General features: G+C 42.5%; 1 protein-coding gene across 1 annotated transcript in view; it reads right to left on the reverse strand.

Moving 5' to 3' along the window:
* Positions 1 to 15,066, reverse strand: part of GRM4 (glutamate metabotropic receptor 4) — a 345,391-nt gene that overhangs the window by 83,229 nt on the left and 247,096 nt on the right. The window contains exon 6 of the mRNA XM_039338855.1: positions 5,059 to 5,199. Coding sequence (XP_039194789.1) covers positions 5,059 to 5,199 — 141 coding nt within the window. The remainder of the gene's footprint in view (positions 1 to 5,058; positions 5,200 to 15,066) is intronic.

The following is a 15,066-nucleotide window of genomic DNA, read 5'->3' on the forward strand; positions in this document are numbered from 1 at the left end:
AGTGAATTATGTAGTGAATTATATTGCATTGAAAAGCTCTATGTCTCTTATTTCTGCAAGCATTGCAATCCATTTGAAGAAGAGCCAAATATATCACTGTATTAGCAAATTTTGTCATTTCAAAGTGAAACATTTCAATGTGAAGATCTACTTTCCCATTTCTATAGATCCTTTGGAAACATCAAGAAATCAGACAAGAAGAAATTGAAAGATCATGACTATATAACTACCTTAACCTCAGCTAAACAGTCGGAAACAGATGCTTGGAAATTATGAAACTCTGTATCTTGATGCTTATGGGAAATGATATCCAAATGGGATTTTCATAGCAAGATACTTATCAATAATAACTAAAACTCAGTTTTATATTTTACTGCCGAATTGTCCTGTGCAAACTCACCCTAAAAGTCACAAGTCTTTCTATAATGACTGTGTGTTTTTTATCATTTGGCTGGAATATGCTCAGTGACCATGTAAAACTGACGGTTAAGGAAACTAAAATGGAAAATTGAGTAGAAAGAAGGAGAATGGAGTATGGCTCACTGACTAGAACACTGAATTTATTGAAGATCCTGGTTCTTTCAAAGAAATGACAAACTGAAGATTAAATTGATGAACAAATTGTATCTGACAGTATCTGAATAGTTTGAGATACCACAGCAGATGTGAGGAAGTTACAGCTCTCTAGCTGTTGCAGACTTCAGTGATTGCACTTCAACAACATCCATCATCATTGACCATGTTGGAGCTGCTGAGTGTCTTAGTTTGGCAATATCTGTAGGACCACCTCCTCTATCTCTGTTTTAAAGCATTAAAGGCTCAACATCCAGGTATCAATATTTGGTCCCTGCCTAGAGAACATAATTAAGTGCATAACATGATGGCAAATAGGAGTTACTGTAAATCCAAACACATCATTTGGCCCATGACCATTTAGGGATCACAATGAGCCAGTTGGAATTGCAATAGATAACAAAGGTTGCATTGCCTCCCATATAACCCCCTAAAAGGGAGACAAATTCATTTAACTGGCCATAGACAACCTATAATTTCAGCATATCTCCACTGCCTGAAAGCCCAGACATCTTTATATGTCTTCCCCCCTTGGGTGGCAGGCAGTAAATTTTTTCCATCTTTCAGTAAACATGTCACCTGCAACCATCACCTCAACCACATGGCTGTCAAAAAGATAGATTCCCTATACACTTTGATTATCCCTCCCAGTTAGCTCTAGCTGGAAAGATCCAAATATATATATAACCACATAATGACAGCATGTCTGGGCCAGTGGTTAAGAAACACACACCCGATCTTCCTAGTTATTAACAAATAGGAAAGGGGCAATAAAGTGGAAACATTTCTGTTGCTGGCATATATAGTTATAACATTTCAGCAATCCGGATTTTCTTTTCAGATCTGTATGAGTTCAGTGAATAGCCCTAGTATCAGCATCCTCTACTGAAATCAGACCACTTCACCTCCCTCCCAGAAAGTAGCAAGGTCAATGACCACAATTTAACATATTTCAGAACACCCTAGACTGATCCAAAGGTGCTTTCTTTCAAAAGGCAACTGGACTTTCTTGTTTTGCTAGAATATATTTCACTTCTCGTCCAAGAAGCGTCTTCAGTTCTGACTGAATGGTGGAGACTTAATCAGAACTGAAGAAGCTCTTTGGATCAGAAGTGAAATGTATTCAAGCAAAACAAGAAAGTCCAGTTGCCTTTTGAAAGAAAGCACCTTTGGAGCAGTCTGTCATCTTCGGGACAACCATGACCTAGATGACTGAGAAGCACAATAGACCCTAGACCAGGGGTCTGCAACTTTGACAACTTTAACTTTGTGGACTTCAGCTCCAAGAATTCCTCAGCCAGCTATGAGGCTTGAGGGAAATTTAAAACAGCAGTCTATTTCTGTTCGTTACTTCTGTCAGATGCACATGCAGCCAATACTCTTGAATTGGGAGAGATCCAGCAGCAGGTTCTTTGGCAAGTCACTCAAATCTGGAACTCCCCTGGCTTTAAATATTTAATACATCTGTGTACTTAGTGTACTTAATGTACTATATACACAAAACAGAAAATTATTACTCAAAACTTCCTAATTCTCCATAAATGTAGAAGCATGAATATTTCAGTCCATGATTCTGGGTCATTGGAAGGATGAAACCCAGTCAGCAATAGAAGAAGTCAGGGTTAGCTTTAATCCAAAGATCTCCATAATACATGTACTGTAAAAGTGCAGAATCCTCCATCCCACAGGAAAAAAAAATTGCTAAATATTCCTGGAAAGTCCACAACAGAAGAGTTATCCCATTTTTCTGTTATATACATGAGTGGTTGTTGATTCTTACTGTATGTATCAAACTGAATCTTAAGAAGTACCAAAAAGTTTGGAAATTATGTCTGGATGGTCAGAGGTATAATCAAATAAGGAACATACATTGCATAAAGATCAGGAGGATTTCACGGTATGTACAATGAGCTGCCACAGAATTCTGTGTTTTGGGGAAAGTACTGGAAAACACGCAGGAGAGAGATATAAGGATTGGAGTGGGCTTTATGAGGGCATCAGAGGACTAGATAAAATATTCTTCCCTTAATATCATATGTTGGTTTTGTTTGTGATTGGCTTACAATGAAGGTGAAGTTGGGCATGAAAGGTCTCCTATCCTATGTTCCACCCTGAACTTTCTTTACATCCTTACAAGATGTGCAGATTTGATATTCAGGCAGCTGCTCTGATATCTAACTCTATTCCTGGGTGGATCAAAAGAGGAGGTAATAGAAGCAATGGTCAAGATTAGTTTTACCTATCCCTCTCGGTCTTTCTGTTTTGTCCTCTGATCTACTGTGGCACTCATCAATTCCACAGAGGCTCAGTGTCTGGCAAGGAGGGTGAATAAATGTGACAACACAGAGATAAAGGAGCAGCCCCAGTCACTTTCTGTAATCCTGGCTTGAAGATTTATTATCATTTACATGGCAGCTGATTTCTCTGGGGTTTGTTTTTTTCCCCTCCTTCCTTTTAACAACAATTCTGCATTGTACTTCCCATGCGGCTAGATGTTTTTATGGAATGAAATATTTTAATTGTTGCTTGAGGCAAAAAGGGTCCAGCACCAAGGTTTCAGTCACTTCACATCAGAGACAGACTTTCCGTCAGCTTTGGCAGCAGAGGGAGGATGAACAAATATATTCATTCACCCATGAGACATATATCTCATGTCTCCTGTCAGGATTAACTCTACTCATGCACTTGGGGGGGGCTATTTTCTCATCCCCTTTTTATTTTCAGGAACTCTCGTTCATTCTAGTTCTTAAGCCAGGTTCAAACAATAGTGGCACAGCTTATAATACATTCTTTCTCCCTCCTGAACCATCCTGCTAGGAGAGAACTGCTGAGAAAACAGTAGCCAAGAATAATGGAGTTGGGATTGCAATGTCATAATGAAAATTATAAGTAAATGAAGAAAGACCTTGTGTACTGTGAAGAGGAACATTAATGGCAAACAATTAAAAGGAAACTAATGTGCAGGTAGGGGTATGTGTAGAATAAAAGCAGGCAAATAAGAATAGCAAAAGTTCCCAAGGAAGCTAAAACTGGGCCATGTGGCTCAGTTGACTTAATGTGTGTTTATTCTTATTTCATAACTATAAATAGAGTAGGCAACTTGGCTGCTTCCTAGACTAAGCCCTCCCAGGTTGTGTCAAGTCTTCAACAGGCATATTTATTTGTGAGCAATGCCTTCTGCTCTCAAGCTCAGGGAATCATATCCTGAAATGTTGTTCTTAATCTACTGGCCCACTCCCAAATGAGTCTATTGGTGTTCATGGGCTTTATTGATTGATTTAATTTATACAAATATATGCTTTGCTTGCCAGGTGCTCAGAAAATGTATAATTAAAAATGATAATTAAGAAGTTCTCCTAAAAGCAATGAACACAGGGACAGAAACAAAACAAAACAGCTATAAAAATCTGAGGGCAGCATTAACATTAACACTGAGGAGCATTAAAATATCATACAGGGTTAATGATGTTTACTAGTGTCTAACTAAATAATTAAGGGCCCAATCTTACATCCTTCAAGAGCCGCCATTTCCCATTTAGTGTCTTCCAAATGTGTAGGGTCCCAACAGATCTGAGAATATCAGGCAAGGGAAGACTGGTAGAAATGGAAGCGGAAAACCGCACAAAGGCCCATTCTCTGACAAGTCTCTTATTCTGCCTCTGTCCTTGATTCCACCAATACAAATTACTTTTTCCCACCCTGTAAGATCCTGTACTAGCTACTCTAAATTTGGCCTTTTCCCTCCAATTCAAAAAACAATCTTAGCAAGGATGCATTTAGTGTTAGCAACTATTAATGTTTCTTAGACACATTATTGTTATGATCCTTACTGTCATGCTGACTCAGAATGATAGTCTAACATTTTTATTGTGCTATATGAAAATTATGAAAAAGTAACACATTTGAAGGCCAACAAACTGACTAAATTACCCCTCTTTATTGCTTGCGTGTGAGCCCAATATTGCATGAAACTAAGAATGGCAGAAATTAATGTGTCTATTGAGATCAGATCAGAAAGGATTTTCCTGACTCATAGCTCAATCACTTCTCTATTATGCTTCACAAACAAGTATAGCATCATCACAGCCTACCTTCTTCACGTTATTACCAGAGCTTCTGACCTTAGCCAGAACCCTCCCATTCACTCTACTATTACAAAATCCACACAATTAACTTGGCATTATGAAAAATCTGACACCATGTTTTGACAGTCACCTCAGAGAATTCAATTCATATACCCAATGCATGCAAAGCAACTAGTATCTCTAAATGAAACAGCTAACCCCCAAAGTGGGGACTGCCCATTACATCTAACAAAGATCAGATTAATGGCCACATCTCCATTAAATAATGATGTTCTTTTAGGTTACAACACAAATGGCGCTGACAATCATCCACTCAGATTGTTCAATCCTCCCCATTCTTTGCCACACACAAATCAAAGATCCATGCCCCCAAATATACTCCCAAGTTAGAATTTCTTACTTGTACACTTTTTGATAGCACTTCCTTTCTTGAGAGCATGGCGACTTAGCTTGCAGTGAAAGTTATCCTCCCAAAATTCAGCAAACCAAATGTTCCGGCGATTATTGTCCAGTGTCCTACTAGAAAAATAGCGATCAAAACCTAATGAGGGAAACAGATAATAAAATCATGAAACCAAAATAAACAGGGCCAGCTATATGAGGGTGGACAGCAAATATTAAAAGATAAAAGGAAATTTTAGCTATTGAAATAACATTTTTTAAAATAATCATTATTAGAAGTCAGTTTTGAAATACTTTGAGGTTTAATGTTAGCATTTATTGGATATCAAAGAGCCTAAACCATTTCAAATGCATCTTCAACACAATTACCAATAGACCAATAACTAAATGTGTTAACTTGCATCATAGGTTCAAACATGATAGTGGGGAAGCCAGCTATTTTTGTTGTTGTTATTGTTGTTGTTGTTTTCTTTCAAAGGAGAACAAAGTCATAAATCAAAACCCCAACTCACTCAATTATAACATTTAGTGCTACTTTGCTAATTGAAAATAGTTTGGACAGTGGCATCTGTAGTAAGCATGATGATGTAAAATTGAGAACATGGATTTGAAGGCATCACGATGCAAATTCTGCCCTTATGTACCTGCATCAGATGTTGTGTTGTACCTATGTGCAATATTTGTGTGATCAAGTTATCAAAGCTTTTTAGGGACACTACTGCTGATGCCTCTCAATACTTTAGATTTCAACTCTCACAACTACTTACCATTGACTAATGTAGTTGGAACTCAAAGCAATTGAAATAAAAAATATTTGGAGGGACTAAGCCATATACCTCTGTTTCAGCTGTATCACATGTATATATTTTCAGAAAATATTTTAAAAATCTGAAAAATCAGCACTGAAACAAATGGAATAAATAAAAACATTCACAAGTAGACATAGATTTCAGCTTGAAAATTCCCTGATGTAAAAACAGATCAACCTCCAAAGAGGCAAAGTGTTAGAATTAAAGATTGTTGAAAATAGCTTGGAATTTTTGGCATGCTGCAGATTCATCCTATTGATGAATCATTGCCTCAGTTTTCCTCAACCCATGCCAGACCATATCTGGCTGGGAATTATGAACACTGTCATCTGAAACATATAGAAGACACCAAGTTGCCTTCTCTGTGATTAAAAGGGCAGCTGGTCAAAATCTGATTCAATTTTGCAATTCATTTGACAAATTGATTTGAATCATCAAAGTATTGGGGTGATTTGTTGCTACAAAAGTCTCCTCATGCCTAGAAGTCCAACTAATGTCTGGATTAATTCAGAAGCAACTGATCTTCTATGGACCAGATCTATTTGACAATTCAATCTGAAGATTCAGTTAAAAGACTGAATTACCACTGAAGTGGAGCTTCACATGGTCCGCAATGGTAAGTATATTTTTCATCTACTTATCTAGACAGCATTAAGAGTCTAGCAATGCCAGATTTACCTCACAGCCAAAGTTATATTTCTTGAAGGGTCATTCATTAGAAAGGAAAGAGCTGTCGAATACTCTAAAGCCCATTCATTCCATTCATAAGGCTATGCCTTAGGGAAAGAATCATAAAGCCACCATACTTAATATTTTTACTTCAACTTCTTTCTGATAGTCATTTTACACTAAAAAAATTAATTCGTGTTTAGCATAATTAAAATTAAGCTTTTGCTATTGGCTCAGAGCAGCATAGCTTTGTGTAGTCATAGGCCCATACCCATTGCATTCACTAGTTTTCCTTTCAAAAATATATGTTTTCCAGGCTGCTGATTATTTTTTTTATTTGATGGACAACTGATTTCAGACCATGCCATTTATTTGCACGGGAATATGAGGATGAAGGAAGTTTGATTTAAGTCCATATACTTGCTTTTTAAATTTATAGCAGTTTCAAAATGAGCACTGTTAAAATGCCCATTATTCTGGATTCTCCTCACTACAACTACCACCGTAAATAATTTTCCCTTCTTTAAAAAAAGTTGTATAATCATGGGTTGAATATTTTTATTGCATACATATTTCACTATTTCTTCAAAACTCTCAGTCTGACTGATATCTTAATATTTTACTGTCATAACAGCATGTGAGCTGAGTTTTATAAAAGATAAATGGCAAATCCTGGGGGCAGAGTGAAAAGAAAGATTAGCCTAGAATCCCCATGTAACCACAAATGAACTAAGTCTAACCCTCTTTGAGTGCTATTGACGTTTATCTAACTCTAACAAGGTTATGACTGTTAGTTAAGAAGATTCCTGTGCATGGACTTTTAGCAATAAGTCAGCTTAATTAAACCTTTATATGTAGACCTGGCCTTTCACACCTAACAATAATGGACCCTAGTAACCCTGTGAGCTTTATGGTTTAATACAGGTTTTCAAGTTTTCTCCTATGTGATTTCAACATCTTAAGCACGACCCCGGATAAGAGTCTCCATTTTGGTCTTTAAAAACTAAGACTTAAGAATTGAATGCAACTATTGAGGCTACTGGTTGGTGTACTGGCATCTCTGAAAGAACAGAGAAACACTGCAACAAAGATTTAATGCTGGAACGTTGATGCTGACCTGAAAAATCTTTTTGGATCAAAGACAGATGCTGAGATAACCCAGTTGTACTCTGGGTGGCGGCTCTTCATAAATAAATTGCAGAAAGGGAAGTTTTTGCATTCAGCTTGGGAGTTGAGCAGCCAGAAATCCTGGAACTCCACCTTCATTCATAACTGCAGTATAACTTATATGGACAATAAACCTGCCATCCTCATTTCTTAACCACTTTGGGAAATAATTAATCTATAAATATAAAGAAATTTCCTTTGCAGCAAAGATAAGATTCCTTTTGGTTAATTAAACCTTCTTTTAGGATTATAAAAATCAAAAGGGGATTTAAGGATTTAAAGATTCGAGAAATTTTTGAGAAAAAACTTAACAAAGGGAAAATTTAAGGTCTTCACATTTAACCTTAAATGTGAATGACTTGAAGGGACATTTTATCATGTTCAATGGACATATAAAAAAAGCCAGAAAATTTTGAATACAAATGCATACAATAATTCAGAAGATTTTAAAGACTAAAGTACTGGTGAAACCAGAGGCTTTTCTTTGGGACTAATAGAAAGTCTGCTGGAAAAAAATAATGAAACTTTTGTTTCTAGGCTCAAAGGGGAAGTGTCAGCCATGTTTAGGAAAGCTTTGATTTGATTTATCTTGTGTCAACTGTATTTTTCCCTGAATTGGGGAACGCTTCTTATAGCTAACTTTAGTTTGGACTATTGTAATACAGTCTACATGGAACTGTGCTAGAAAACCATTCCAAAATTACATCTGGACCAGAATATGGTGGTGAAAGTAGTTTTGAGTGCATCTCTGTTCACCTATGTGATACTTCTATTTTGTGAACTGCACTTGTTACCAGTTTGTTTCCAGATTCAGTTCAAGATCCTGATGTAATCTATAAAGCTTTTCATAGCTTTAGGGCCTAGATATTTACAGGACTACTTTCTCCAACAATTTCTCCCATCCCATAAAAACCTGGAAGAGCCAATTGCTCTGAGTCCATCATCATCAACAACAACAAAAATGTCTTTTTATGGGAACTCAGAGATGTATCTTCTCTGTCATTACTCTGGCCTCTGGGATAGCATTTTCTCCCTAGGTTTGTGTACCCCTTTCCTGCTGTTCTTTAGGAAACCTTTAACAACTGAAATCTTTCAGCTGGCCCTGTGTCAGGGTGATTTACCAATCAACTGGATTGTTGTGGGATTGTTTGATTTTCCCTGGCATGGCCCTTTATTATTTTTGTTCTTATTTTATTGTTATCATGTGTTTTAATCTTTCTGGTGTGCTGCCTTGAATCATTAAATAATAAGGATGAGGTCATTATTTTGCAAATAAAGTCTTAACAGCAGCCCACAAACCTGAAAGAAGAAAATGTTTATAATAATGTTTTGATTACTTTTCTTCTTACAAAAATCACAAACAGCATATAGTATAGAGTTCTCCCAGGTTTATAGATTCTTCTTCTGACCTAAACTTGCTGAACTTCAGCCAAGAGTGTTATTATGTACCCTCAGACGGGACCATCCTGCAAGTGGGTCTGAAATATGGAGTGAATTGCTGATTTTATATTGGATAACAGAAGAGGAACTCATGAGGAACAAAGACTCATAGGCTAACAGTAGGGGGCTAAAATTGGAAGACAGTTGAGGGCCCCACTTTAACAAGTTATTGATAATGATACTGATCTCCTCAAAGCAGAAAGGGTAGTCTTTTCAATCTAGTAGGCATGTCTCAAATTTTGAGAGGATGCAATGAGTGTTTTCTCTTGAAGGGAAGGAGGAATTATAAAATACCAATTTCCTTGATGAGGCTGCATTCTCCTCCGTCGTCCAGAATCTCTCTGTACCTCCAATCTAGTTTTGTCTTTGGGGGATGCAGCTAAGCACACATTTAAATAAACCCTCAAGACAGAGCAACTTACCATTTTGCCTTGCTGATTAAAAGAGAATATATGTGTTATGTCCCGAGCCTTGCAAACGGCTCGGGCGTTTGCAGGCAGTCCCGGGCAGGTGCAAAGCTGCCCGGGACCAGACAGGCTGTCGCCAGCGCCGTGCGCATGCGCGGGTGCTGGCGCGGGAAAAGTAACCCATTTACCCGGGAGTTGCTTACTTAAGAGGCTGCGAGGCGTTTGGGCGAGGCTGAAGCCATCTTCTGTAAGCTGAACGCTGAATAAAAAGAAACTGAGAACTCCAGCTGCTTCTCGTGTCTGTTTCCCGCCACGGACTCAACACTGGCGACGAGGATGGGATGCCTTGCACTACCTGGAAAGGAAGAAGTGTAAGCTTATCCAAGGAGTCCTGAGCGGCGAAAGAGGAACGGCGTCGACTCGGCAGCTGCCCGCCAATCCGGTGCGCATTCGGGGGTAGGCTGGCTGATAGACCCGTCTCCTGAAGATCCGAAGATGGCGAAAATCGGAAGGCTTTCGGAATTCGGAGTATCACATCAGAGCGGTGGGAGTGAAGTCCTAATATCAAGCAGGAGAATACTGCAAGGCAAAACAAGTGAGGAAGATAGCTGAAGGGCTGCACACCGGCTTTGCGTTTGCGGCCAAGACGCCTTCGGAATGCGCAGAAAAACCTTGCAGCACCTGTCCCAGTAGAATCTGTAAGCCTACGCATCACCTGAAGAAGCTGCTGAAGGAGCACTCCACCCCAAGGTGTCATGCTTATCTCATGGCGCCACACTTCCCTCGAACAGAGGGGATCAACGTCATTTTTCCTCACCCTGTCGCTTTTTTCTGCCCTCTTGTACCAGGGAAGTCAGCCAAGAATACATCCGGCGTTACGGAATGGACGCAAGCCCTGCGAGTTCAAGGACCTCGAGGAACGACTGAGGGACCGATTCGTGTGCGGGTTAAGGCATCGAGAGCTACAACAGAGACTTTTTGCTAAGGAAGAATTATCCTTCCAAGACGCCTTAAGGGAAGTCACCACAGAAGAAGCAGCAGGCGGCGCCGTCAAGAACATGCGGCCGATCAGAAGCAGTGCAGAGGGTGCGTCCGTGCACCAGGAAGACGTCCGACGAAACTCCGAGGAGGATCCGGATGAAGAAGTCGACCGTCTACACCCCGCAAAGGAAGAGAACCAGAAGGGAAGCTCTTCGGCTCCGCTCAAGTGCATCGGCTGTGGAGGTCGCCACAGGAGAACCGACTGCAAGTTCCGCTCCGCTACCTGCCGGGCATGCGGCAAACAAGGGCACATTGCAGCTGTGTGTCTGGGCCAATGAAGGGCACAACCCCAAGAAGAACGCCTGAAGGGTACCAGACTCCCCAGCCAGAATAGGGTAGGTTTTTGCGCTTCGCGAAGAAGCATCTGTAGGACAGGCACACACAAGCCCATGAAGAAAAAGCTGTCACTCAACGTGAAGCTACAAGGGGTTCCATTATCTATGGAACTAGACAAAGGGTCTGCCCTTTCCATCATTTCATTGCATACATTTAGGAAGATTTGTTCCAGTAGTGGGACTAAGGCCAAGTTAAGGCCTTCTGATATTGTATTAACAGATTTTCAGAACTCAAGAGTGTGTGTTAAGTGGGAGGCCACCCTTAACGTGCAATACAAGAGTTTTGAAGGTCCACTAGACTTATTAGTAGTAGGGGGTGAACGAACGAGTCTCATAGGACTCGATTGGTTTGAGGCCATGGGGATACACGTCACAGGACTCAATAGCTTACAAACACTCGACCTACAGGAAGTCTGCACAGAATTTGCAGATGTTTTCAGCCCCCAGCTGGGCACATTCAAAGGACCACCTGTGTCCTTAAAGCTAGACCCCACTGTCACTCCCATTTGGATTAAAGCAAGAAGGGTCCCTTTTGCTTTAAAAAGTAAAGATTGACACTGAATTAGACAAACTAATCACAGGGAATCATAGAACCCTGTGGGATTCCAGCTAAGTGGGAGACCCCCATTGTCAAGCCTTAAAGGCAAATGGGGACATTGCAATTTGTGCTGATTACAAATGCACACTCAATAAGGCATTGCGAGACAACATGCCTATCCTGTTTCCTGTGTGCGTCAGTCACATCCTGGTTCTCTCAAGGGGGGGGGCTGGTGTTTTTTGCAAGCTTGACCTAGCACAGTAGCATATCAACAGCTGACTGCTGTTGATGATGATGCTGCTATAGCTCGACCATTGGACCCACAGGAGCCTTTAGCTAAAAAAGGTAACAGTTTGGAGTGAAGTCGCTCCTGGGATTTTCCAAAGCGTAATGGAAAACACACTACGAGGTATACCAGGGGTCTGCCCCTACTTTGACGATGTCTTGATTGCAGGAGACTCAACACATATTCTAGCTGAAAGACTCAGGGCTGTCCTGTTAAGATTCAGGGAATCAGGCCTCAAGCTCAGAAAAGACAAATGCAAGATCGGGGTGCCTTCTACTGAATTTCTGGGATTCAAAATTGATGCTGCTGGGATTCATCCTGCTGAATCCAAACTAACTGCTATTTTAGATGCACCCAGGCCAAAGTCTAAGGCCGAACTTCAGGCCTTTCTAGGCCTCCTGAATTTCTACAATTCTTTTCTTCCACATAAAGCTAGTGTAGCTGAGCCTCTTCACAGGCTACTAGACAAACAAGCTGTGTGGCTGTGGTCACAAGCGCATGAGGCTTGCTTTAAAGAAGTCAAGGCCTTGCTCACTTCTAACAGTGTTCTTGCACATTTCAACGAGTCTCTCCCTGTGTGCATCGCTTGTGATGCGTCCCCCTACGGGGTTGGAGCTGTCCGGAGTCACCTCAGGTCTGATGGAACTCAGGTTCCTATTGCATACTACTCCAGAACACTGTCTTCTGCCGAGCGCAACTACGCTCAGATAGACAGGGAGGCTCTGGATGTTGTTGCTGGAATTAAAAAATTCCACGATTTTCTATATGGCAGGCATTTCACGGTCTTCACTGACCATAAGCCTCTGCTGGGACTGTTTACCACACGTAAGCAGACTCCCCACATCATTTCCCCTAGAATGCTTAGGTGGTCTATTTTTTGTCTGCATATGATTTTTCATTAATCCACAAGCCTGGGAAAGAAATGGGCCATGCTGATGGCCTCAGTAGGTTGCCTCTGCCAGTAGTAGAAGCTGACCCCGCGCCAGCTGTCAACATTCTATCAATCCAAGCCTTGCCCGAGCTCCCTCTTAGTGCCAGGGATGTTACCGCTGAAACGGGTACAGATCACACACTTTCACGTGTCCGCTCCTGGGTCCTGTCCGGGTGGCCTGAGCACTGCCCTAGTCCTGAGTTTCAGAGTTTCTGGTCCAAAAGGAACGAACTGTCCCTTTCTCAGGGTTGTCTGCTTTGGGAAAACAGAGTTGTCATTCTCACCTCAATGAGGACTAGGGTCTTAGAATCCCTCCACGAGGGTCATCCTGGCATTGTTCGTATGAAGGCTCTTGCACGAAGCCACTTGTGGTGGCCTGGTTTAGAAAAAGGTATTGAGGCTAAGGTACACGCATGCCACCTGTGCCAACGATCTCGCCCAGAGATGCCCCAAGCTCCTGTGCATAGATGGGAGGAAACACAGTCCCCATGGTCTAGGGTGCACATTGACTATGCTGGGCCCTTTCAGGGCCAGTTCTTCTTGGTCCTTGTTGACAGTCATTCAAAATGGCTTGAGGTTGTACCTGTCTCATCCACCACCACTGCAAAGACTATTCAGGTACTGAGGGGGATTTTTGCTGCACACGGGCTGACCAGATGTCATTGTGTCCGACAACGGCCCTCAATTCACCTCCTCCGAATTCCAAGCTTTCTTACAGGCAAACCTGATTCGTCATGCCACGTCTGCGCCTTTTCACCCGTCCACCAACGGTATGGCTGAACGCATGGTGCGCATCGCAAAGGACGCCTTGAAGAGACTCACCTACGGGGACTGGCATCACAGGTTGGCTGACTTTCTCCTTTCTTATCGCACCACACCGTCCACTTCTACAGGGAGAAGTCCAGCTGAACTTCGTTGGGGGCGCCAACTTACTACTAGACTTGACCGGTTGCATCCGGACAGACTGCCTTTATCTACCTCACATCCTAGGGCACCTAGACAACTACTTGTGGGTGCCCCGGTTTGGGCTCGCAATTACGGGCCTGGTCATACATGGGTCCCCGCTTCTGTTTCCAGGGTCACAGGTCCTCTCTCCTACGAGGTAGCCCTGGACAACGGTCGTGTCCTGCGTCGGCACATCGACCAACTTCGCTCTAGGCGGACTTTTCTGATGAGACTCCTGGGTCTTTTCCAGGGGGGGAGGGGGACCCTTTGGAGCAAAGGGAAGGGCAAGAGCTACTGCCCATCTCCACTGAGGGAGCCACAAACGGCCCATCCCAAGATTCCGCAATTGCTCCGGAAGTCATGGAGCTTACCCACACAACAGGCACTCACGCCTACTCCAGCCAGGGAGTCACCCCGGGGGCATACTCACTTTCCACACACATCACACAGCACTCCAGTCACGGAGGATACCCGGGGGCATCCCAACAAATCATTCCCCGCAAGAGAGCTGGCACACAATTCCCAAGGTTGGCCTGACCTTACCCCAAATCCTACAGGGGGTCAAACATACACAGAGCTAGTCGAGGAACCAAGTCCCGACTACAACAACCCTAGCACAAATCAGGGAACACCTGAGTTTTGGGAAAGTACAGAAACCCACACGAGCCCGAGCACAGAATGGGGTTCAGGGAATGGACAGCCTCCTGACAGGTCTTGGACTGACCTAGGAGGTTCTACAGAGACGCCCAGCAGTGGCTATCACTTCAAGGGGCCTGAGGGTCTACAGCTAGGTAGGACAACCAGGTCACAAAGTAACAGAAGCCCTGGCCTGACGAGCCCGGTGGGCAAGCAAGCAGGCCAGGCATCGGGGCACAGTCCTTGGAAGACACCAGGGCACAATAGAGAGAACAGGCTCACGCCTCCCTCCAGTCAGGGGACTTATGCCAGTAACCCAGAGCTAAGAAGGTCACAGAGAGCAAAGAAATCTCCTAAGTACCTAGAAGATTACATAACATTGCTGGCAAGGCAAAAGCCAGTAAACAGTGGGAGCACTGGGGAGCAAATTGTCGTATAAAATAAATGTTGTATGTTGGTAGTAGTTTTAGCCCGGGGGAAAGGGGTGTTATGTCCCGAGCCTTTGCAAACGGCTCGGGCGTTTGCAGGCAGTCCCGGGCAGGTGCAAAGCTGCCCGGGACCAGACAGGCTGTCGCCAGCGCCGTGCGCATGCGCGGGTGCTGGCGCGGGAAAAGTAACCCATTTACCCGGGAGTTGCCTATATAAGAGGCTGCGAGGCGTTTGGGCGAGGCTGAAGCCATCTTCCTGTAAGCTGAACGCTGAATAAAAGAAACTGAGAACTCCAGCTGCTTCTCGTGTCTGTTTCCCGCCACGGACTCAACAATATGGATATCCATTAGAAATATAATAGAGCTGATTTCTT

Source organism: Crotalus tigris, unplaced genomic scaffold, assembly GCF_016545835.1.
Source record: "Crotalus tigris isolate CLP2741 ecotype Arizona unplaced genomic scaffold, ASM1654583v1 scf7180000017550.10884619, whole genome shotgun sequence".
NCBI lineage: Eukaryota > Metazoa > Chordata > Lepidosauria > Squamata > Viperidae > Crotalus > Crotalus tigris.